General features: G+C 47.5%; 1 protein-coding gene across 2 annotated transcripts in view; it reads right to left on the bottom strand.

The window, feature by feature from the left end:
• Positions 1-24,461, bottom strand: part of LOC135914945 (uncharacterized) — a 46,873-nt gene extending 22,412 nt beyond the window's left edge. Inside the window, exons 1-11 of one of the 2 annotated variants that reach the window (XM_065447880.1) lie at positions 24,322-24,461; positions 19,432-19,742; positions 16,946-17,177; positions 15,641-15,772; positions 13,655-13,816; positions 10,564-10,701; positions 9,641-9,820; positions 5,453-5,587; positions 4,392-4,526; positions 3,150-3,278; positions 1,852-1,963 (exon numbers count right to left, since the gene is read on the bottom strand). In XM_065447880.1, coding sequence (XP_065303952.1) covers positions 1,852-1,963; positions 3,150-3,278; positions 4,392-4,526; positions 5,453-5,587; positions 9,641-9,820; positions 10,564-10,701; positions 13,655-13,816; positions 15,641-15,772; positions 16,946-17,177; positions 19,432-19,742; positions 24,322-24,391 — 1,736 coding nt within the window. In that variant the 5' untranslated portion in view covers positions 24,392-24,461. Of the gene's footprint in view, positions 1-1,851; positions 1,964-3,149; positions 3,279-4,391; positions 4,527-5,452; positions 5,588-9,640; positions 9,821-10,563; positions 10,702-13,654; positions 13,817-15,640; positions 15,773-16,945; positions 17,178-19,113; positions 19,214-19,431; positions 19,743-24,321 lie in introns of those variants that run through there. The other variant, XM_065447887.1, reaches the window with a different exon arrangement.
• Between the last annotated feature and the right edge of the window lie 808 nt (positions 24,462-25,269).

Genomic DNA, 25,269 nt, shown 5'->3' on the forward strand with positions numbered 1-25,269 from the left:
TGCAAGACGACATAAGAGAGGGGAAAATCGGTGGAGGAAAGCGACAAAGTTGTGCGAACTTAAGCCGACAAGGTTTACGGGATGCACTCCTTTAAATACTGCACTTTCTAGGGTCAAATTATTTCCGTTGCCTGCCCGGGCCAAGTGGTTCGACACGAGACAAATGCTCAACATTTTCGCCACTTCTGTTGTTTTTTTCACGAATGCGGGCCCCGCGAGCAAGTCAGCGGGCTCAGGGGACACCTTGAGACATGTGCTCTGGAAAGCACTAGCAGCTGCCACACCACTTCGCCCACGTCGTCTCCAGTCTGGCAGTACGTAGTCCTAGAGGCGGACTTTATGTTGGGGTGGTTGGGGTTTATTTAACGACACATTCTAGAGCGTAGGTACAATCACAGAGCAGGCACAGAGACTCACGTCACATGCGCTACTAACAACTTTATTCGAAAGACAGCGAGATACAGTATACATACTGTTCCCAAAGCACAAGCGCACCAGCCTCCTCAGGTAGACTACAGTAGGCGATTCTACGAGCAAGCAAGCTCACTTGTAAGTTCTAAAGAAAGTATGCTCCGCGTCGTATAAAACAACAGATGTGTGACTTGCACAAGAAGTAGTTTTTTTCTTTTATGTAAAAAGCTTCCAATAGCTCACGTGTCATTTTAACTATGCTTCTGTCCAGGATCTTCACATCATGAAATCTGATTTAAAAAGAGCAGGTCATCCTCGCTCCATCACAAATAAAAAATTGTCCCCGTATATATATATATTACATACGGGTTGTGAAAGCTGTTGTCAAGAGTTTTATGCATTTGCGTCAGGAAAATGTCACAATGTAATGATGCTACGCACGATCCTATGCATATGCCCTTATTTTGGAAAACAACAACAACAGCAGCAACAACATTCGGTTGTCAGACGAAATAAAACTGTTCTTTAGGTAGGTATCAAGTAAAACCACAAGGTTGTCCACACACATACCAATAGTATTTTGAAAAGAAACATTCTCGTTGACTTCAATGTAGTTTCGAACAGCGGTACACAACACGTCGTGAGGCACTGAATGAAACCGCTCCTGCTCTTCTTCATCGCGTCAATATTATGACCGAAAACGCTAGCGGTCCTGGGGTGTAATTGAAGGATTCCACACTAATAGCAACGTTCGGTGATCAACACTGTCTACAGACAACAAGAGAGGGAGCTAGAGGATAGTGATGCATTAAGCAACACTTCATTTGGGCCTAGTTGGTACATACTTCTGAACTAAACGTAACAGCGCAAACATATAAGACGAGCCACAAAAAGAAAGACACGACACACACTGGCGCTGACTAACAACTTCTTTTTTCCTTCCATCGTCGATGCATTTATATACCTAGGCCACATAATCGCGCAGGCGCACAGAATGCATTACTGACGTCAGCCATCTTATCATATACGCAAACGTATGAAATCAAATTCTGATTGGTGCAGGGACAACGATGTGTCACTAATGCAATTATTTCCTTGACTTTTTATGTGATAGGCCTCTAAGGCAAGCCGCGCATGTTCATTCTTGCTTTTTCCAAGGATAATTGTCCAATTTCTTTTTGTGGCTCGTCTTATATGTTTGCGCTGTTACGTTTAGTTCAGATGCATTAAGGTTTGCGATTTTTGATAAGCCTTTGTGCCGTCTCCCAATGGGGCTCTCCGAACTTGCGATACTCCACGCAGGCAATAATAAAGGGTGCGTAATGGCTTTTACTAAACGATGAGACTGAATTCATTTAGGGCGGCATTACTTAGTGCATGGAAACAAGAAGTAGATGCTGAATAAGGCACTACAGAAAACAGACGGCAGGTCAGACTCACTGGTTGCTGAGCTCGACGACGGGCGCGGGGTTGGCTTCGACGAGGCATTCCAGCGAGCCTGGATGACCTTGGTCGACCACCATTTCCTCCGATGGCAGCACCTCGGGCACCACTGAAACCGCGTTTCGCAGAGTTAGCAGCTCCAACTCCCAGGATAAGACGACGCAGACACGAAATCGCCAAAGTACCACAAGAGAAAGACACTATGGAGAGCAGAAACACAGGCGAGATCAGGAAGTGATTGTGCCTCCCAAAAGGTGGTACAGTGCCGGCGATCTCGAGGTATCCGCTCAGTGAATATTTGTTTCGTCTTTTCAGTCTTTCTTTATGAAGTTCGCATCAGTGTGATTTATGACAGAATCTATGTGAAGGACGATTAACCTTTAACAGCTTATTTAAGGAGATTCAGTGCCACTGAGTAATGTTGCGTTCGGTCCACGTAATGATTGGGCGATTTGGTCTGTCAAGTAAACAAGAGAGAGATAGATCAGATGCGAAAGGCGGGGAGGCTAACTCGAAGATAAATAACCAGTTTGTTACCCTGCACTGTGGAAGAGGAGATAGAAAGATAAAGAAGAAAACCACACGCAAAGAAAGAGCGGAAGATAAAAAAGGAAAAGCACGAACACACACATAAAAGAATGCGGGAGTGTCACAGCGGTTCAACTATAGGTCGCTTGACCGGACGAACTTCAGTAGCGCCTTCGCCGCCTTCTGGTGTGAAGACCATATCAGCCGGGACTCCAATATCGTCTGCTCAAAAAATTTCAAGCTTATTTAAATGAGCTCGCGCAGTGTCATCAACGGCAAGGATCGCTACCCGCCGTGGTTGCTCAGTGGCTATGTTGTTGGGCTGCTAAGTACGAGGTCGCGGGATCGTATCCCTGCCATGGCGGCCGCATTTCGATGGCGGCGAAATGCGAAAACACCCATATACTTAGATTTAGGTGCACGTTAAAGAACCCCAGGTGGTCGAAATTTCCGGAGTCCTCCGCTACGGCGTGCCTCATAATCAGAAAGTGGTTTTGGTACGTAAAACCCCATAATTAAAAAAAAATAAGGATTGCTGCGTGCTTTATTTTTTGTGTAGTCAAGCGTATTTCGTTTAAATAAAGCGTCATAAAAAAAATCGCCAAGCCCTGACCGCACGACAGCGGGAAATACAATAATACGTTTAGCAGAAGCGTGTCGCAACGCAGACGGATAAAGTTTCTAGTTATTTTGGTCAGTGAGGTAAGAAGGCAAGGTGCCGCACACTACACGTACGCGTACTGTGTCAGCGAAGCAGTGCCACTTACTCTCGTCACACGAGTGACCCCGGTGGGGCCCCGTGCACTGGCAGCTGCCGTTGATGTGGTGGCAGGTCTCGCCGTGCAGGCAGGAGCAGCTCTCCGAGCAGTTCTCGCCGTATTTGCCCGCCTTGCACTCTGCCGCGAACAACCACGCCAGAAAGAAAAGAAAATACGTACATAGAAAAAAGGGACGCAAGGAAGTTAATCGATGTCTGTTGTACTTATTCGTTCACTTCTTTCCCGACCATAGCTCGCTTTTCCAATTTCAACTATCACACGTTCTAAGTATGTGCCTACGCATCCCATGGCCGGCTTCTTTCTTTCTACAAGTTCCGTTCTACTTTTACATTCTATAGATACAAAGTCACCCGAATGGATGCATCTGAAATACCGCGCACTCTAAAGATCTGTACGAAATAGTAAACACACTAGTCTGGCAAGACACGACAGCTCTTGGCTATTTGAGCACTACTCCGTGTGCGCAATTCACGTCGATATCGGAGCAATACAAAGAGGTCAGAGCAAAACTGGAGACTTGAATCGCGATGAAGAAGGCGAGACCCCGTGACTAAACGTTGCCTCCGGACTGAGGCTTTCATCGTTGTTTGTTCACTCTTTGCATCGGTGTACGGTGAGTAAACCATGGCCTCGAAGATCGTGAGCACAGGTTTTGCTGCGCGCGCCATCTATGAAGTCATGAGTGAACAAGCAGCTTGCGCGGTGCAGCTTTATCGGTCCCAATTTGTAGCACTATCTTATGCAGCGATACAGACAGCAGTGCTAGCTTTTGCAAGAATAGAAGACCGATTAGAGGTCAGAGTGAGCGTGGAGTGGGTTTCGGGCAACGAAGTGCTATAGTGTCGTGGCTATGACTACAGCGCCCATAAGCGTTACGGAAACAGGACGAATAACTCAGTACCTCAAGTGCTTCTCACTTCTTTATGCCCAGCCTACTCGCCTCGTTGAATGCACCAAAGAAGAATACACGTTTAGTCTCGCGGGGCTTGAAGTAAAGCCGAACGAAAATTGAATCATGATCCCAACCCTGAAGTGGTAGCTTTCAGTGACCACAACTCTCTCAGCTCTAACGGGGCTTGCTCAGTAAATAAAAAAAAACCCGTAAGCCATGGATTACTTGAAGCTGTGAAGTTCCTAGAAGTTATTTTCAGCTGTCGCAGCCAGTCTGCCCCGAGGAATTAAAACGTGTGTGTGTGTGTGTGGGGGGGGGGGGGGGGGGGGCAGACTCACTCTCCTGGCAGCTGAGGCCTTGGTATCCGGGCTCGCAGGCGCTGCAGGTTCCGGACACGGGATCGCAGGCGCCGCTGTCCTCGGCACAGTGACACTCATACGCGCAATCCGGCCCATACGTGTTGGTGGAACAAGCTGCGAAAACAAATAAGGGAAGAAAACGCAAAAAAAAGAGAGAAAGAGTTTTACTGTACATTTATTCGAATAAGAGACCTTTTTTATGCCACACAAATAACAGCTTCGGCAATTACGACATCGTCGCCCTGGAGGACATGACGTCGCACTGAAGTCCAGGCAAACGTTTACGATCGATGACAAACAAACAAACAAACAAACAAACAAACAAACAAACAAACAAACAAACAAACAAACAAACAAACAAACAAACAAACAAACAAACAAACAAACAAACAAACAAACAAACAAACAAACAAACAAACAAACAAACAAACAAACAAACAAACAAACAAACAAACAAACAAACAAACAAACAAACAAACCAACCAACCAACCAACCAACCAAACAAACAAACAAACAAACAAACAAACAAGTAAGCAAACAAACCGAGATTCTCCCATACATGTTCTTAGGAAATGCGCCATGATTGCGAGGAAAACGGTACCATACATGACTTTTGCCCATCATTAATCTAAATATATTGTCGAATTATGTGTGTACTTAGATTTAGGTGCACGTTAAGGAACCCCAGGTGGTCCAAATTTCCGGAGTCCCTCACTACGGCGTACCTCATAATCATAAAGTGGTTTGCCATGCAGAACCACACAATCTAATCGAATTATATGTGCCGTTGTGGCAACATGCTTCGGCGCCGGGCTAATTATTAAGTCAACTTAATTTGTCGATCTGGTACCATTTAATGCGTTTGCAGTGCCTGTGCGTACTCTTCGTGTCCTATATTCAGCTTTGCGGTAACAAGTTTCACAAAAGCACGCATTAGCACGCAAAAAAAAAAAATGTCACAAAAGCACGCAAAAGCACGCATCTGCATTATCCTTACTTCCTGTAATTTAGCATTCGTTGGCCCGAACTAAACGCATACCTTGCTGGCAGTGCTCTCCCATCCATCCGGCAGCACACCCATCGTGGCAGCGCCCGTCGGACATGCAGTTCTGGTCACCGTTCCAGCAGTGACAAGTCAGGGAGCAGTTCTCGCCGAACATCCCGGACAGGCATTCTGGGTGCGCGTGCGAACATTCTCTTTTAATCAAACATGCTCCTCAGAAGCTCTTTTGAAGTTCTCAGAAGTGTTGAATGTAGACCAACTTTTAAATCGACGTAAACCGTTCTTCATTAACTGTTGTCATATAAACATCGTCATTGCCGTCATTGCCATCTTCGTCAATGCCATTATCATTCTATTCTGTGCGCTCTGCAGGACGAAGGAATTTCTCATGCTCAACACTAAGGGCTTCAAAAAGACATCTGTATTGCCGGTAAGGGCAGAACCATACACCAAAAAAGATGGCTGAAACCATTAAGATTATACGTTGGAATTGCAGATGCTTTAAGCAAAAGCGTGAAGCACTGCAGTTCCAACTCGCTAGCTTTGATCCCAAGGTAGATGTTGTAGCCTTATAGGAAACAGGCACGCAAGTCAAAATTACTGGGTGTGCCACGTTCAATGAATTAACTGAAGCCAACAACAGACCTTCTACGGCAGTTGCGATACAACGCAACTTTACGGCAATGCAAATTGATCTGGAGGGAGACAGAATTTGTTACACGTTTGTACAGCTGCTGCCTAGAAAAAAGGAACACAGATGTGTATTCATCCTTAACTTGTACAACTCCCCGAAAGATAAAAGCAGCAGAGTTATTACCCTTCAAAAAAAAAAAAAGCATGTAAAGCCGCAGAGAAGGAACAACTCGTTGTTGTAGGAGATTTTAACGCTCCGTACACAGTCTGGGGATGCCAACACTGCACTAGGAAAGACAATGCGCTATATTCAGTGACAAGTGACTTAGAATTTACACTCGCCACCGATCCAGATAGGCTCACGCGTATCGGCGATAGTGTAAGCAGGAATACCACACCCGACTTATGCTTCGTCAAAAATACCAATGGGACTCTTTGGGGTAATACCGAAACTAGTCTTGGGAGCGATCACTATCGCGTTGTTATCACTGTCCCTTTCAAAGGGTATAAAAGGAAAATGAAGCTAACTCCACATACCAAATGGAATGTATTCCAATACGTAAGAAACCGCAAACAGCTCACCGATATAGCATACCTCACTGCGTGGACTAATGAGCTCGTCCAGGATGTGGACAATGCCACAACCATGGCACCTATAGAAGAGGAAGGCCCCGTGCCGGACTCAAAACTCCTAGGTCTATGGGAAAAGCATCAAGACCTTCAGCAGAGATGGCTAAAGAATAAGATCAACCACACGCTGCGCCACGAACTCGCCGCCCTAGAGAAAGAGATTCAGGACTACTCCAGCGAGCTGAGCACTGTGCAATGGAACCAATTATGCGACAGCATGAATGGCCAGTTGAGCAAAAAGAACCCCTGGACCCTGCTTAAACACATGCTAGATCCACAACACTCTTTTATAAAAGTGCTGCTCACAAAATGATTCAGAAAATCGTACACAGTTTCCCGGGAACAGACTCTGATCTGGTCAACCTCTTGACCGGGCAATATCTTAATACAGAACGGTTGCCGGGTGCATATATAGAGTACAGAGGAGACGAAAACACAACATTAGACGAAGACATCACCGAGGCCGAAGTACGCGCCGCTCTCAGCTGCCTACGCACGACATCATCAGCCGGTAAAGATAAGATCACCAACAAAATATTCAGGAATCTAGATGACCCTACCATAACAATGATCACCAAGCTTTTTAATCAGCACTAGCAAAATGGTACACTCCCGCAAGAGTGGAAGCACGCTATCGTGGTCTTCATTCCTAAACCAGGCAAATCACTCAGTCTAGAGAACCTCAGGCCCCTATCCCTTACCTCGTGTCTTGGTAAGGCTATGGAGCATGTGGTTCTCAATAGGCTGGTTGACTATGCCGAAACCAACCACCTCTTCCAAGAGACAATGATCGGGTTTGGACCCAAACTGTGCACCCAAGACATACTGTGGCAGGTACAAAATGATATCCTTAACCCAGCGCCTATAAGCACAACTCGAACAATGTTAGACAAAACGTTTGACCATGTCTCACATCGAGCCATTCTAGAAAACGTATCCAACATGAACGTAGGTAAAAGAACGTAACTATACCTACATTACCTCATTCCTCAAGGGGTGTACTGCCACCGTAAACATAGGAGATATCGAAAGCAAAACCATAAAGCTCGGCACTAGAGGTACACCACAGGGAGCAGTACTTTCTTCTTTCCTCGTTAATACCACCATGAGTGGCTCATCCCGACAGCTCAAAGAGATTCCTCATTTCAGGCACGCCATCTACGCCGATGACGTAAAGATCTGGACGAGCACTGGGTCGGATGGAGAAATTTCAGAATCACTGCAGGCAGCGGCTGACGCAGTGCAGAAACGCGCTTGCAAGAATGGCCTCAGCTGTTCGCCGAAAAAATCAGAACTGCTTATAGTCCGGAACAAAAATCCCTGAAATCCGGCTGCCGATATGCCCGCACAGAGGAGGTGGGGGAGGTGGAGGCGGCACACGAGGTGGGGGACGCCAACTCGTTTGCACGTGCCGCGCCTCGGGAACGGGGTACATGAGCTTCTGCGCTCCTTAATTAGCTGTGGCGCGTTTCGATGTGGTCTGATGAACTCGAAGGAGGCCCAGGAAGAGGTCCCGTATCTAACAATGGGAATTCACCACAGAAACCGACTTCATCGGACTGACCTGACAGCACCACAGCATTTTTAGTGCGACTACTTCAGCAACCCCGCCCAACAATCCCCATACACTACCCAGGCCATAGCGCCATGCATTCTATAAATAAAAGTTAATTCATTTATCCGTGTTTTTGCATCAAACCGCTCGAAAGCAATGCTGAGATGAAAACACCAAATTAGGTGGATACACAGTGAGAGACGACTACGCATAGATGTCACGAGGGTGAAGGCTTTGTACGTATTACACTTTTTGAGAGAAGAACGGTAATGCACGGTACACACCCATCATGGAAGTTTGGCTAAGAGGCGTCACACACCCAGTAGTACATAATTGATCGATAAAAAACGAAAAACAAGTAAATAAATGAATCTATTGGATATATACTTCGTCATTCCATTAACCGGTAGGTGTGCTTCAGATACACCTGTGAGCCGACATTATTTGTTCACGTTTTATGCGGTAATTTATTTTATTGCAATAGCAATTGTATGTATCCTCCAGGCGCATTTCAGCCGTCGCCGCCGTCGCCGTGATGTCCAGTGTAAAGTCCATGTGTAACAGTTCATGTGTATCGTGGCCGCGCGCCGTAGTCTGTGGGTGCGAGTGAAATCGTGCGAGGGTGAGGCGAGGATGTTTGCTCGATCTCGCGACCACCAAGGATGAAGGTGGGGACGAAGCGCGCCGTCTTGCATCGCGTATGGCGTATGTGTATGGTGCGGCTGAGCGCGGTCCTCATCTTGAAAGCGTTCTGCGATGGATACATAGTGTATAGGTGCGCCGCCGGCTTATAGCTACGTGTGCGCTGTGTCCTCGCCGCTTAGTTCGTGCCGAAACGAAAGGCAGTACGAAGGTCAATTCACTCGTTGCTGCTGCCGCTCTTATTCCCGCCAGCATTTTGAAGGCGAGTTTCTGCGGTCATATAGTGAGATGTGTTCATGGCTGCTTGTGCGCGCGTGACACCGTGCTTGTGATTTAGTTAGTAAGCGAATGTCTACAAGTTTATACGGCCGTTAAAACTACTATCCTCGCTTCACATACCTGTCTAATAATTTACTATTGAAACATCGAAACTGCGACAATTCTTTTGTTTGTTGTTACGCCGAACAGAGGTGTGCTTACCCGCACTACTTTGTCGCTCAGTGTACACACGTTATATAAGCCCGTTCGCAGGTACTGGCATTCGGCGCGCCTATACACACATATATCTCCAAACATATCCGCCGAGATGCTGACCGACCCATCAGCCGACAGTAGCCGCGCCAAACACGGGAAAGTAGGCGAAGAAAGGTTTTCTTTAATAACACGCACTCTCTTGAGATTCATAACGTAAAAGACAAATTGACCATCTGACCCGTAAGCCGCTGTGGCTAAGAGCACCGATGACGGCCCCGAATTCGTCTCACCAGCGCAGGTGGGCCTTGAGTATCCCGGCCGGCATGAACCCGGGCACTCGCCCGAAGACGCATCGCAGGCCTCGCCGTCGGCGCAGTGGCAGCGATGCGAGCACGTCTTTCCGAACCAGCCCGGTGGACAGCTGGGCTTCTGCGTTGGTAACGACTTGGTCGACGTTGTCGGGCTGTCACCTGCGTGCGTCACGTGCTGTGCTGACCAACTGTTTAGCGCTTGCTAACATTTCAACGCGGTCGCACCTAGTGAGAGGTCGCCGTTGTTCTTCACTCACCAACAGCTTCCTCGCACAGAAGCTTTTGTCTCAGAGGTACCTGCAACCGCATGCACTTTCCACCCACACATAGTGCGGGCGATGAAAAAAACTTATTGCCTTCCAATGCCGTATACGCTTCCATATTTGTTTTTGCACTAGCTCCTTTTCTTTATTTTTTTTAAAACCTTGGTCGGCTTTCCCCTGGACCATTTTTACTTGTATTTGCGTCACGGATTTCGTCCCGTCGTGCACCAACTAAAATGGCGCGCGTACAAACCGGAAGAGTAGTTCGTTACTGATTGAGGCAGTGCTACATTCGAATTGATGACGTAGGCTTGAAGTAGACAACAAGGTTAATCTCAAATTTATGAAGCAGATTGCGTCTACTTTCAGACAAACTTCAGTTGCGGATGCAGCGTTGTGTCGTCGTCCATTTATAATATTTTTCGGCGTCCAGCCTTGTGTGCGCTGGCTTGATAATTAAAGACAGACCGTCACCAGCCGTATAGGCCAGCCGTCGATCAATGAAACAAGCTTGCCCGTGTCAAACACTTTCATATTTAAATAGCGAAGCGATTTCAGTCGACGCGACAACAAGAGAGCACGTCGTCGGTCTCAGCCCGAAGCCATTCGCTGGCGCTTTCGCGTGCACGGCGCACTCACCTTGCACGTGGCACGACTCCCCCGTCCACCCAGCAGAGCAGCCTTTCGGGCACTCTCCAGTGATGGAGTCGCAGTCGCCCTCCACCGCACAGTGGCACCGTTGGAGGCAGTCCGCACCGTAGTAGCCCGCCTCGCACTCTGCGGGTGGATTCCTCATATTTTTTTCGCACCAATTATGACGAGTCGTTGGAGAAACACGCAAACATAACACTTCATGTGCATTCAGGGAGAAAGCTTTTTTTTTTAAGTCTCAGGGCACGCATTATCTGACTGTCTTCTGGACTACTCGAGATAGAATGACACACTACGTCCTGCCGCGGTGGTACAATGGCTACGGCTCTCTGCTGCAGAGCTCGAGGTTGCACGTTCGACTCCCATATGCATTGGCAGCGTTCTGCATGTGGGAAGAATGGAAGAACACTCGTACACCGTCCTTTAGGCGCGAGTTTAAGAACATCCGGTGGCCCAAATTAATTTGGAGCTTTCCACTACGGCGTTGCAATTAAACAATAGAGATCTATGGAATCCACCGAAGGCTGTGAATTGTAAAATTTATCTCATGCACGCATACAGCGCTGACTAGGAAGAGGAAGAAATAAAGAGAGAAGGTAGGGATGTTAACCAGACACCCGGCTCTGGGGGACGGGAAAGAGGGAATAGAAAGACAAGATAGAGAGAGGGAGGGGGAGGAGAGGAAAGCCGCGGTGAGTTTGCGCACGCGCGCGGAGGGCCCGAGCGAGTCAAATACATTCACATAGGCCAGTCGCCCTCACGAAACACAACAGTGCCTTCACAGCTTTGTGGGCCGACGAGCGATGGGGGCTTCAAGTAGCACCGGCACAGACAACAGCCGATCACAGCGTCACAGCGCTGACTTAATCGTGGTGATCGCAACTTTTATGCAATATGTATAATTTTGTCCTGTACTTAGAGTGGATTACAAGTGTTGTGTGTTTTGGCTGTTCAAAACATCGGACTTTATATATGCGTACGTGGACTGAACTAATGCACAGAACTTTACGACTCATGTACTGTTGGACTGTACATCTTTTATTGATCCGGACTTCTACTGAGTGTTATATTTAGTGTCGCTATTCTCCCTTATTGCGCAAATTTGTTTCGTCTGCCAAGTGACAAGGAGTAGCCGGTGCCACCACATAAAGGCGCCAACCTCTCCTAACATTCACTTCAATAAAAAATAATAATAAAAAAAAACAAAGGATGCAGGATATCCTCTGCGGCTGATGACCTGCTAGGCGGCGGAAGACGCGTGAAAAAAAGTGAAAGGCCACTGATATCGAAATGAAGGTGAATACGGGACGAAGAAAGTTACGGATGCGATTTGCTTTCGGCCGCCGATGCTTATCGAGCGAAGAACTTGCAGAAAAAGCCGAATTTTCTCGAGGACTGGACGCTAAAGCTTGAAATTTGGAATGTCTGTCTGCAGCTGACAGTGCGAATACAGGGGTGTTTTCTTTCAAATCATGTGTGCCCGAAATGACCGGAAAAACGAGCCTTCACATGTCAAACGCCATCTGGCAAAGTATACGGACGCACGCGCTTGCGTGCAGTCATGCGTACGATGTGACATATCCGTTAAAGATATCATATCGTATATGGCTAACTCTGCAAACAAAGAAAAATAAAGAAAAAAAGATAGAGAACAAGAATGTTGGAAAGAAAGACTATAAAATAAAATTAAAAAAAAACGCACTGCTGTCTGGATGTCGGGATTATGACCTTTGTCTTGTCACGCTTCCAACTTTCATCATAGTCCCAACTCCACATGTCTACCAATCCGTTTTTAAGGGACAATGGACAAGCTGAAGGGCTTGAATAACCCACCCCTGTTTTCGATCCTTCAGATTCGCATGATTCGCATGATGCCGCCATCTTCCGGTGGCGCGTCCGTCAAAGCATCAAGAAGTAACTCAACTCGCGGAGCTGACGCTCGGGGGTGCCATAGCTCCGAGCGTTTGCACAGAACCATGCGCAGGGACACAAAAATAATTGAATTGAAAATCGGCCACGTGAAGAATAACATGCGATAAGTAGAGGTAAATAAGATAAGGCTGGATGACTGGGGAATAAAGGCGCACACATTGAGGAAGGAAAGCATAGGAGAGGCTCCGGCGAGCACGGGCATATTGGAGAAAGTGTGGCGGAAGTCACGTGCTGTTGGCGTGGGGTGGGTCATCGTCGTCGTCTTCGACGTGCCACGGAAAAGCACAGGAGCGCGGCTGGTTCACTAAAACTGTTACAGAAGTTTCGCAGGCTCTGTTCATGACGTGCGTCGGCAGGACACACTACCGGCGGCTCGCAGCAATGCAAGTTCCAAGCTCCCGCCTATCTGCTCCGGCGAGCTGATTGGAGGCGCAACTGGAGATGACGCACCAACATGGCTGCATTTCCGGCTTCAAGAACGTGACGTCAAGGCCTCTCCTATTTTCTTTCTTTCCTCAATGGGCGTACAGAATAGACCTGTGAGGTCGTGCACATTCACGTGACATAAATTTTGCTTTATGCTGACGTGACTCCTGTCCATACATCCAGATATAAACAAACAAACAAACAAACAAACAAACAAACAAACAAACAAACAAACAAACAAACAAACAAACAAACAAACAAACAAACAAACAAACAAACAAACAAACAAACAAACAAACAAACAAACAAACAAACAAACAAACAAACAAACAAACAAACAAACAAACAAACAAACAAACAAACAAACAAACAAACAAACAAACAAACAAACAAACAAATAAATAAATAAATCTAACGCAACAACTAGCCATGAGACAGACAAACAGCAGCGCCACCACCAGGGCTTTGAAGCGATAGAAATTACCTTGGACGTCCTTACAACTGTCTACGGAGGCCTTAAATAACTTCCGTGCCTTAGCGTCGAGTCACACGACGCCCAACTAGGAAGGTTGGAAGCCCAAAGATTCACAGTGAGATGCCACCGACGCCACATGGCGTATATGTGAATTTTTGTTCTACTTATTTATCGTCACTCGCAGTTATGTAACAAATGAAATTAGATGGCCTCACCTCACGCGAGGCGCGCATTTCGCGATCTTACCTTGGTTGCACTGCGGTCCCTTGAACCCCGGCGCGCAGGAGCAGCTCATGGGGTCCGGCTTGCAAAAGACGTGTAGCCCGCAACCCCGGCGCTCACTGTCCGGCGAGGCCGCCGGGCTGCACTCGCGGTCGCACTGGGCCCCAACGCGGTTGGGACCACACGCTGTTGGTGTAGAATGGGATGGGTAGCACACGTTAGCTTGACACGGGGTCTTTCGTAGGCATCACGTAAGCCGTTAGGGGTAGCTGAAGATTGCATTTTTCTTTTCGTACAGCCCGGAAGAAAGGCATATCTTACAAAGTGGATATTTCTTGTACTCGCTCATTTTACACCTGTGCACTTTACTTATTTATTTATTTTCAATGTAACAGACTTATTCAAGGTCTTCTGTGGTAATGACTTGACTTGAGCCGAGCCACTTGAAGAGACGGACCCTACTGGCATTAATAACTGCACACAGATGTTAGCTGGCAAGCAATAAGTCGACCGATTAACTTCGTAATTTATCAGTTTTGAACTCGGGTCACAATCGTGGAATCGGAGCTGAGCAACAATGGAGCAATATACATGCTTTCAGACATACTCTGCGTTGCTGTGCGTTGCACCACTTTCAAGAAACGCGTCCTGAAATCTGTGGTGAAATCCAGTTTCCGCAGTGCCGAAATGCGTGGCTGCAGTCTCTATTTGTTCCTCTTTGTGTCCTCTGTGAGTGCGTACGTGCTAACATTGTATACCAGGGGCTTCTTTTTATGTGGAACACTTTCTTTTAAACGAAGCTACCATATCTATAGGCCTCGGCCGCTTTTTGCAAAGAGGCTATGCGGCTGGGCTGACATCAGCAGCAGAAAGAAAATTCTTACGATAGTTGTCTTTAAGTACGTAGAATTTGCTGAGAAATTTCATACGAAATTTAAGGCAGTTGTTCTAATTGCGAAATTGAAACAGAGCAGTAGGTGAAGTCATGTCTGCTCAGCAGAATTCCTAAGAGTGGCACCACTTTGGAGATATGCTACCTTAAAACGTGTTACGAAACATGTTGGTGTTTTTGTTAGCAATTTCCCGAAAGCGCGCCTCTGACCATTTGGGACGATCTTAACTGGAACGCTGAGGCATTCCTTAGCAGACTTTGGGGAATTTAGGCTAAGCACGCATTATTTAACTGCTACTCGGCTTCAATTTGGCTATTACGTGCGCCCTAAAGTTAGTAACCCTAGATAATTAAGGAAGGTATTGTTAAAATTTGCCTTCCTGCTAATATCCGCCTAGCCATGTAGTCTAGCTGCAAGAACAACAGTAGCATAGATACGAATACTTTCTTTAAAGATAAAGTGAGAGCATGAAAGGTAATAGCCGATATAACTCTGTGCATAGTTCGATGAAGACACTAACAACATCCTGTTGACTAGTTTCATTTGTTTCCCAATGAAGCGAATGCTATTTCATTTCGTGCAAACTATTTCACGTTTCCTTCGAAAAAATAACAGAAAACTGACGCACGAGAGACGATGGGTGAGACCCTCACTTATTTTTGCTGTTCTTGCTGGAGCCGCCATACAGTGGCGCAATGCTCTGACTCTCAGCAGCGGCTCGGCATACACTCGAACGAATGAATACTGAGTTACCATTCTTTGGTGGCGCAAATTTTTTATAGATACGACGTTTAATGACTAATAGCATATAGCTACAGGAGCTATAGAATGCCCGATGACGTATCCCCCTTTCTTTCCGGTTTGCGGCAATAACGGGTGATACCTTTCAGGTGGTCTGGTCGGTATTTCTCTTAGGCGCATCTAGCTTAGTCAAAAGCGACATTGTGAAAAAGCAAGTTCTACGTATGAAAACCTGGGACGGCCGTCTGACACGCTTCACCGATGTTCGCTGCTTTGTTACCACCGCTGTATACGGCTACGATTTGTACTTCGCCGAGCTTAGGTGTTTGAGTCTTGATGCTCCTGTCGTATCTCGAAGCGGGCTTTCTCCACTTACGGGTGTCGCAGTTGGGTCCGGCGAATCCCGCGGGGCACACGCACACGCCGTAGGTGTCGTGGCACATGCCTCCATTGCGACACGGGGGACACTCTTCCTGGCACGTGGGACCGAACTTGCCTCGGGGACAGCCTGCGGTTCAACGTGAATTTCGGGAATTCGCTTGTTTGTGGAACTTTATGAACGCGCCCGAATTGTCTGCTATAAAGCCTTCATTAAAGATAAACGTGGCAAGTATGGTTAAGCGCGGAACGTAACACAAGTCATTTTTCAACTTCAAAAAAGAAGGAAAGAAAAAAAACAACGAAAAACACACTGGGGCTATTGCTTATATTCTCAAAGCAGCTGGTGCATGAATAGACCCTATGCGTCCGAATACTGTACAAGGGCCAAGAGAGGAGTCGCTGTGGAGGGCTTCGTATCAGTTTGGTTCCCGTGGCCCTCTAACGTGTAACTAAAGCTTGGTACGTTAAAGAGTTTGCATCCCGCACCCATTGGAAGGCGACCGCCATGGCCGGGAAACGAACCTATGTCCTGCTGCCCAGCAGCAGAACGCCATATTCACTGAGCCACGGGCCATAAGGAAAATACTTTAGTAAGATTATGAAGCGCGCGCCTCCAATCATTAAACAGCTGCATGAAATTTCGGATGCGTGAGGAAGGACTGGTAGAAACCTCATAACACCCTACTGCAAAATGAAGGACGCGTCAAAATCGGCCTATATACCGAGCTGAGCCAGCTAAATGTCAACTGCTCGGATGCTGGATACAACAACAACAACAACAACAACAACAACAACAACAACAACAACAACAACAACAACAACAACAACAACAACAACAACAACAACAACAACAACAACAACAACAACAACAACAACAACAACAACAACAACAACAACAACAACAACAACAACAACAACAACAACAACAACAACAACAACAACAACAGCAGCAACAACAACAACAACAACACGTGACAAGAGTTGCAACCTACGTCTTGGTGAAAGACTGAAAACTGTCAACAGAAACCAATTACTGAAATTGTCTTGCACGTTTTACTAACACAAAACTTATAAAATGAAATGGTATTCAGAATTTTCTTTTTTACTTCTACTTCGGTTTGTAACCATCAGGAATAGTGTTTTAAGGTACGCCCAATCTGATTTTTAGAAGCACTACATTGAGAAGCGCCACCGGAGGCGGCTGTGGCACCACTGTCGCAAATCACTGAGGTGAAAGATGAAAAAAAAAAACGAAAAGAAAAACAGTCTCTAAAATCGGGGATTCGTCGGCGAGACCTACCGGCCACGACGAGTCGTATCCAGGCGTGCAGTCTCTTGTCCCTTTGGTCGCGGTAGTGACATTCGTAGATTCCCGCGTCCGCATGTTCGACGTTCACCAGTGTGACCGTCTCGCTGCCCTCGTACTCGGCCAGTTCCACTCCTTCCAGCCGCCACACCAGGGGCTCGGCGAGGTGCATGCGCTTGGTGACGCTCAGGTGCACAGTGTCGCCCACGTGTGCCACAACGTATGCCTGCGGCCACACACGTGCAGACACGCACAGTTCAAAAGCTCCGCCGACACCGCTATAGACAAGAACAGCACCGCCGAGCGGCTCTGCCGCGCCGGCGTGAGTAAAGCCCCTTAAACTTCGTAAAGTAGTGCCACGCTTTGAAGAATGTCGCGTCCGCCTCGCGCGCTCTGGCCGAGGCCGACGCCGCGTCGCTATTGGCTTAATAGCATCACGTGGGCCCTCACGCTGTGCATCAGCGCCATTTTTGCTCGAGAAGCGTCTACGGATTGGCGAGGAGGGCATGTTGGCGCCGTTGCTACGCTCGAGGAATGTAGGTGGCGCCATGGTTGAGGAGGGAGCGTGAAAGAGAGGAGAAATGAGGAGGAGAAAAGGCGGAGGAGGAGACTGTCACTACTTTACGAAGTTTAAGGGGTTTTATGCGTGAGAGCGCTGCATGCGGGGCAAAATTCAACTAGCGGGTGTACGCCTCTCCCATCTCTCGTTCGCACCGCCTTGATTGCCTCTTGCACTGCGCGTGTTTGGGCACGTCTCGTACCGCGCGTGGTGTGCGCCTACGTGTGTGTGCGTGAACGTTTTATTAGAAAGACGATGTACACGCTTCTATTTGCCTTTAAGAAGATCGGTATGCTTGACGATTATTTTCATGGCTGCAATGTGGCGAAAGGGCAGCGTCTGCTGAGCCATATAAGTGACACTGAGCAGGTAATTGGAAACTACGTTGTATGCATCACCGGAAAAATCATCCGCACATACGATGCGTGTTAGCTAAAGTCATTTTTTGCAGTTTCCCACAGAATGCTTGCTACAAATCCGTGTTTTATCCGATGGCGAAAACGGACTTCCATCGTCATTGTGTGGAGATAAACAAAATATATCGCCGCGTAGCACAAGTACAGCATGCGCACACAATTTTAACTAGTACGTCCCCTACAGTATAGAATAGAGGCAGCAATGTAAATGGCTTGGCCATTTTTTAACAGTGCTCAAGAGAAGGCCGTTGAAAGTATTAGTAATCATTTCTGCTTCAGCAATGCCGGCGCGACCAAGATGCGGGCGTGTATCGTCCAGTAACTCGATCGATCGGTGCAGTGGTGATGGAGGAATGAACTCCAGTCATGCTCAAGGCATCTTGCACATATTAAATTTCTCGGCACGCGTGAACTTCGGCCACTGCTAGCGCATGCAACAGAAGCGGTTTCCATTCTTGGGCAGCGCACACACAAACACGAGAAAGAAGACAGGACAAGCGCTGGTCGAACAACTGAAAGTATTTATTTTAATGAAAGGATTATATACCCAGTAATCATGCAATTCATATGGATTACATGTAAAAACTGTCATACACTCACGAGTGATCAATGAACGAGATTGCTTCGTTTGCCAGTTGTTTACTTCGTTCGGCGTACCGCAGTAATCCATCTCAGTCGTCTGCTTTTTTCGTACCATTTTCTTGTGAACCAGCAGAATTTTACTGGTGGCATCAACCCTTTCGTGTTTACATTGCTGTCGTGACAGTTAACAACACAATAATAATTTCCAGTCATCCGAAGAGGTGCCGCCGAAAACAAGAGACGTTTCGCGCGCCGCGCGAACAGAACGCGGGCGCGACCTTGAAGGGAAGCGGCGCAAACGTACACCCGTTGGAGGTGAAATCGTTCCGCCAGGGGAGAAACGAGCGCTGGCCTCCAGGATGAAACTTGGCGCATGGGCGTCTATAGCACCTCTGGCTTAAGGTATTACGAGGAAGGCGAACGAGTTCGCTGACTGAAGCGTAAGGCTCATTCGCTGAGCGTTACACTGCAGCGTTGTACGACAGTGTTACACAGCAGCGTTACACAACAGCGACATTGAAACTTGGATTCCTTGAACAATACTCGTTTGAACACGAAAAGCGCATCCGTTCTCGGCCGAGCGTCACGTTAGCTCGCACACTAACCTGGAATTGAAAGAACAGCACCAATTGTAGCGGCGGGGTTACTTCATGGAGGCTATGAGTTGATAATTGTGGGAATCGGTGTTCTAGGCGCACTCATAGCGGCGACAAGTGCACAGGTAGTCCCAGTCTTAGAGAGCACCACCAGGAACAGTACCATTAAATGGTAGCAAGAGAGCGATGGAGACGTTGCGGAAGTGGGCACAGAGGGTGAGCTATACACTGTCAGAGCGAATAAATACTCGCGCGGATTGAGTCATTTAGTAAACTAAAGAGCCGCAGCTGGAGCTCCTATCGCCCCACTAAGTGCGCCACTCTCACCTGCAGTGGCTCCACCTGTGCGGCGGCGGTGGGCGGCAACTTGAGCGTCGCCACCGCCGTGGGTATGCCGCCGGCGTCCACGCGGCACGAGAAGAGGCCGGCACGCGACAGGCCCGCACTGCCGGGCAGGATGAGGATGTGGGCCTCGGAGCCTTGCAGGAGCCGCTGCGAGGCGCGGGGCAGGCCGCCCGGCCGCTCGAACACGATGTGCGCCGGGTCGCGCTCTTCGCTCCAGCAGCGCAGCAGGGACCGGGCGCGCTTGCGCAGGTGGCCGAACGAGCTCTGCAACGTCAGGTTGGCATCGAACTGCGCTGCAAGCCGCGAGGAGAAGGAGATGATAGAAAAAAAAAGGAAAGTTAGGCAGGAAAACGACCGGAAGGCTAAGGGCCGATTTATGCTCGAGCCGCCCATCGCCGCACCTCACGCGTGCGGTCGCGCGAAAAATTGCACGTATCCAGCACTTGCGCACAAATTACCATTTACACTGTGTGCACAGTGTATACCTTACACATGGTAAACCGAAATTTGTGCACAAGTATGTGATATGTGCACTCTTTCGCGCGACCGCACGCGTGCGGTGCGGCTTGCGGCGATGGGCGGCTCGAGCGTAAATTGGCCCTAAAAGCCGTGACCCAGATTTACATAGCAGTTCGAATTCGAAATGCAATTCGCTAAAACGGGCGTTCGGCTGCACCAGTCAAGGTGTTTCTGCGGATGAAGAGCCTTGCGAATTCTACTCGTAACATTTATCGTTGCCGATATAAAGCAAGGCGCGTTTCCTTCTTGTATTGAGTCGTTAAATTAACATGTACTTGACTTTGTACCGCAAAAAAAAAAGGTAGAAGAAAAGCTTGACAGAAACGATGTCGTTTACTAAATTTGAGCAGCTTGTGCAGGCACGGGAAAATGACAAGTGAAACTCCGCCCAGGCTGTAAGCGACTCATGCTACATCTGGTAGAAACGTGTTGTTGATCTAGTTATTGGCTTGTCATGGCTCGCCATGGGCAGCGCATCAGAACACAAAGGACAGGCAAGAAGATGTCGAGGCGATCACAAGTCGCCTAGATTTCGTCTTGACGTTTCCCTATTTGTCTTTCGTGTTCTCTGGGCCGTTTGTAAGTCTACTCATATTAACACTCTCGGCTGTTCCAAGAATGGAAAAGCAAGAGGGATGAGATCAGGTAAGCCTGCTGACTATAATTTGGCCAAGCCGTTTATTACAAACTCTTGGCAGTTTCTAGCCATGCTAGCCGTCCACACTGTAAACTGATTGCCACCCTTAGGAGTCCTTAGGGTGCAAATCGGCCTGTAATAAATACCACTTTTACCCCCGTAAAGGGTGCATGGAACTGGGCTATCGATAGAAATAGCTGAGCAGCTTGGTAGTGGGTCAGTGAGTGACAATGCAGTTGTACACACAAAGCTAGAAAGATGTGTTCGACATGCAAGTCCGTAGCACTGAAATTGGTTTGAAGTGCACTGCAAGAGACTCAAGGTTTGTAAGCGTATAGTGAAGCGCGCGCACGCACGCACGCACGCACGCACGCACGCACGCACGCACGCACGCACACACGCACACACACACACAAACACATTTTTATCGCATAACCACGATAAAAAAAGACAAGACAGGTGTTTTACAACTGAGTAATTTTTTTTTCTGGCATTGGCTAACTCGTACGTTGCCAGAGCACCTTGTCACTCATGAGCGTTAAACACACAGCGGAACTTGGCAGTCCAGAGTCCCGGCTAGAACAGATAGCAAATGTATACAGTGAGAACATACGTTTTCTGCGTGTACAAGGACTATGGTCTGCATCCACAGCTTCAAGAACGAAGTTTGATGAAATTTATTCTGCAAAAAGTGAAGATGATCGCGAGTAAAGAATAATAATAGAAGAAATAAGTATCGAATACAAGCAATTTGTTTGCCTGAGAGCTGTAACAAAGGTGTGATTTTGAACTCGAAGTAAATACTAGAAAGGAATAGAGAAATCTGATGACAGCTAGTTGTAAGCTGTCTTTGTTGACATAGTGAATGCCTGAGACAGCGACAAGGCAGGAATTCCAAAATGCTTTACAAAAGAGGATGCACCGGGGACCTATGTTTGGTTGATAAAGGATAGTTGAAGCAAGGATAGTGCTTAGCAGCTGCCTCGACGAAAAAGGGAATTCAAAGTGACGGTAAGGATCAACGACGGGCCGGAATTTAAGCCTCATACATAATGTTGGAGTCGATTTCCTTGCGCAGCATTTAGAAGAACTGAAAACCGCAGTAGAAAACCTCTTATACACATGACATTTTTGGCTGCGTGAAGGAAGTTGAAGCAGTGAAGAAAACGTTTCAGACAAAGTGACTTGACACTCTGAGAAAGCAAAAAAGAACATGTAGCCTATTATTATCTCAAAACATAAACGACACAAATTCCATGCGAACAACTCAAGTTTTTCCGAGCTTGAAGGATCCAGCGCGGTAAGAGACATGGCTAACGGAATGCACACACGATGAAATATATTCAAGCATGTTTCAGCAGCTTCTTGAAGTGGAAGACGTCAGCTAAGTCAAAAAGGGAGGTATAGTCAAACATTTTATACGGAGTGGAAGATGTTTCTACGAGGAATCTGGCAATAAACACTGTGCTAGCCCGCTGTTCTTAACCGAAGGCAATGACGCCTGATCCTGATAGCGAATGCAAATGAAGTCGATTGAAAAGCAGTTAGGCGGCAATGCACTAAAGCAGAATATTTGAACACCAAATGAGTGTCCTTTAGAACTAAGACTTCAACGTGCCTGGTCCCAGCGTCCGGAAGTGAAAGCTGCATTACAGCGCTCCGGTGTGTGAACAAAAGAATGAACATTTCTATTGCAATCATGCCTAGCACACGTGGACGCGCGAAAATTAATATTTGTTGATACTTCGCCTACTTCTGTCACCTGCTGTACAAATCCATGCACCAGCTGGGATGATTCAGACTGAGTCCCATTGCTCAACCTATTGTAACAACGTTTTGAAAAGTCTAGAAGGAGCGCTACCTCATTCATCACAGATGGCGAGGTGTCTGGCCCCACGCCAGAGTGTATTGCACCAACGAGTGCAACCCGCAAACGAATAGACTGCAGCGACGAGCAATTCAACGCGTCGAAGCGCATAAACTACACGATTTGAATTTCTTCCGAGGGAGCAACCGCGCCTTCGTTTTCTTCCTGACAGGGCACTTCGTTTCACCTTTTTTCTCGCCTAAGAACAGGACGTTTGGAGGTTCTGCGCTCGCACGATGCGTTTCCAATTCAAGCTTTCCTGAAGTTTGATCAGCATGCACTGAGCTCAATACGCTTAGATGTCATGCGAAACCACTGAACTACCTATGCAACGGCATGACCGGACGCCTTCAAGAGCATCGTCACATAAATGAAGGTAAACAATCAAAGCCTGCACTTGCTCACCTCTACTCTAACAAGCATTTGTATCTTCGGCCTTTGGCGGGCAATACGCAAGCATTCGACAATACGGAACCAGGACTTATCTGGCTTCGTCTTCAGTACACATTCCTCGGCCCTAGCCCATCTTACCTAACGCCCTGCAGCTTCTTATATTGTTCAAAACTTCTTGCCCTAAGCAAAGGTAGTTTGTTTTGTCTTTACTTCTTTTGAGAATAAGCAGCCACACGCTTATGATGGTTGAATGTACTTAATAACCATGGCAAGCTCTCTTTGGACTCGAGATAAAATTGGAGGTGCCGCTAAATGGCGCTTTTTTTTTCACGCGTCTTTTTTTCCCCAGGTCAACGAAGCTCTCTATGTCGGAAGTTTCGAACCAACTGTATACGCTTAGGCGAACCTGTCGTCGAGTGGCGCACGGACACTCTTGTCAACTTTTGTGTCACCCAGACCCTGGGTAGTGACAAGGTCAGTGGATTTAACTCTCCTATAAGCTCCGGAGTGCTAGACGTGCCACGCGTGCGCCGCAAATTAGCTTGCGACGGGCCCTGCCACCCACGAAGTAATTTTAACGCTTTAAAGCTTTCGGTAATGGCTGCAGTGCTCGTGGTACTGCCGTATGCCATGAACGATCATAGAATTGAGTCAGTGCGGCTGAAGTATGTGTCGACTAGTATTGAACAAGTATCGACCCGTTCAGTAGTTCGGTACACCAAAGGCTATATGCTCTTTGACCTACAGCACCAAATGCGCATGAAATGCAACAAAGCAAGGGTAAGGAGTAGGTATCTATATTGTTGCGTGTGGAAAGACACAGACAGAAGAGGCTATTTACAGGCTATTTACACTGGAACCAGGCAGCCAGGCTGACACTCGCTCGCGCCAAGCACACCGACCAACTTCGTCGTCGTTCTCGCGGCGGCTCGTTCCTTGAGCATCGCTTGAGCATATCGTAATAATATGCTCCCCCTTTGCCACGAGTTCAAAAACGTCACGTAACTTAAACCGAGTCGCAACCAATTGCCTCATATCCGATTTGTCTCGTGCTGTACAGAGCACCCACTCCTCCCCCTCACCGACCCCTTCCTTCTCCTTCGACCAGTGACTATTCTGTTTTCCGAACCGAATTTCCTAAAAAAATGATATGAATTCGGTACGTTTGTTTCATTTTACAGATTCAAGCTTCTGGCAAAAAAAAAGAGAGAAAATGATCTGAGCAGAGTTCATCAAATACGAGTAAGTGCGCAAAACGGGACGACCTCGTCTTAATATATGCGTGCTCAGTGCAGCATTCCGATGACATTCTTCGCGCCAAAATATCGTTTTGTTTCCCATCTTCGAGATCCGCAGAGTGGTCGCGCGTTTGCTTCGGAATGCGCAACGCGAACCGGTCTGTGAGAGCCACATTAGTGCGTCGCCGATGCCAGATCGACACCCACCACGTACTTACCACGAGACACGTGTTGCAGCAGAACCGCAGATGCGAGTACTCCGAGAGCGAGGAGCCGTCTCGAAGCCATGGCGATGACTCAGTCGCCGCGGAGAAACAACGGAGTCAGTTTTGTGTCGCGCGCGCCGCATGTCGCATGCGTCGTCTTCGCGCGCCGGAAAGGCTCACTTCCTCGTGGTGCGTTTTTTCTCTTTATTTCTTCTTCTCTTTCCAATACAGTTCCGCCGGTCGGCGCCGCAGTGATTATAGGAGAATTGCGCAAATTCGCGAACCCCCCGTTGGGATTTGCCGTTGCTGCTTCCACAGGAAGGCACCGGAAAGGTGGGCAGTGCGAAGTGGAGACGTCGGCTTTGCATAAAAAAACTTTGGCTGCACGCACATAATTTTGAGTGTAGTCACTAAACATATGGTCGGGTACACTTACTTAGAATAGTAGGAAAATGCACACGGTCAGGATTTACCGTGCTCTTGTCGATAGAACGATGTGCGTCGTAAAAGAATGTCTTTGCGGTCTGTAGAAATATTGCCCGGGGAACTGAAACTGTCTGAAAATACTTTGTTTCCCTATGGGATTCGCGCTAGAACACGGGCTGCGAAGAAACGGTGCCGACATCAATAAGTAAAAGTAAAATTGTGCGAAAGGTACACGTTTATGTGAATGAGCAGAGCGACCAGCAAAGATACAATTCCGAACGACTGCGTCCGAAGAGCCGGCCATGTCAGGGACATTGCGGTCAAAGCTCAAGAGCGATTGATGAAAACACGCAGGGTTGACTCGGTATCTTTGGCGCTCAGTTTCGGAGAACGAGGTAGTGGGTTCGACTTTCTGGCCCTAGTGCTGCATTCGATCAGGAAGAAATGCTTGAAAAAGAAAACAGAAGAGAAAAGAAGTAACGGATCGAGGCTCTTTTAATATGCTTTGAATTTCAGTGCACGCTAGAGAAGCTC

This window comes from Dermacentor albipictus, chromosome 1, assembly GCF_038994185.2.
Source record: "Dermacentor albipictus isolate Rhodes 1998 colony chromosome 1, USDA_Dalb.pri_finalv2, whole genome shotgun sequence".
NCBI classification, from domain to species: domain Eukaryota; kingdom Metazoa; phylum Arthropoda; class Arachnida; order Ixodida; family Ixodidae; genus Dermacentor; species Dermacentor albipictus.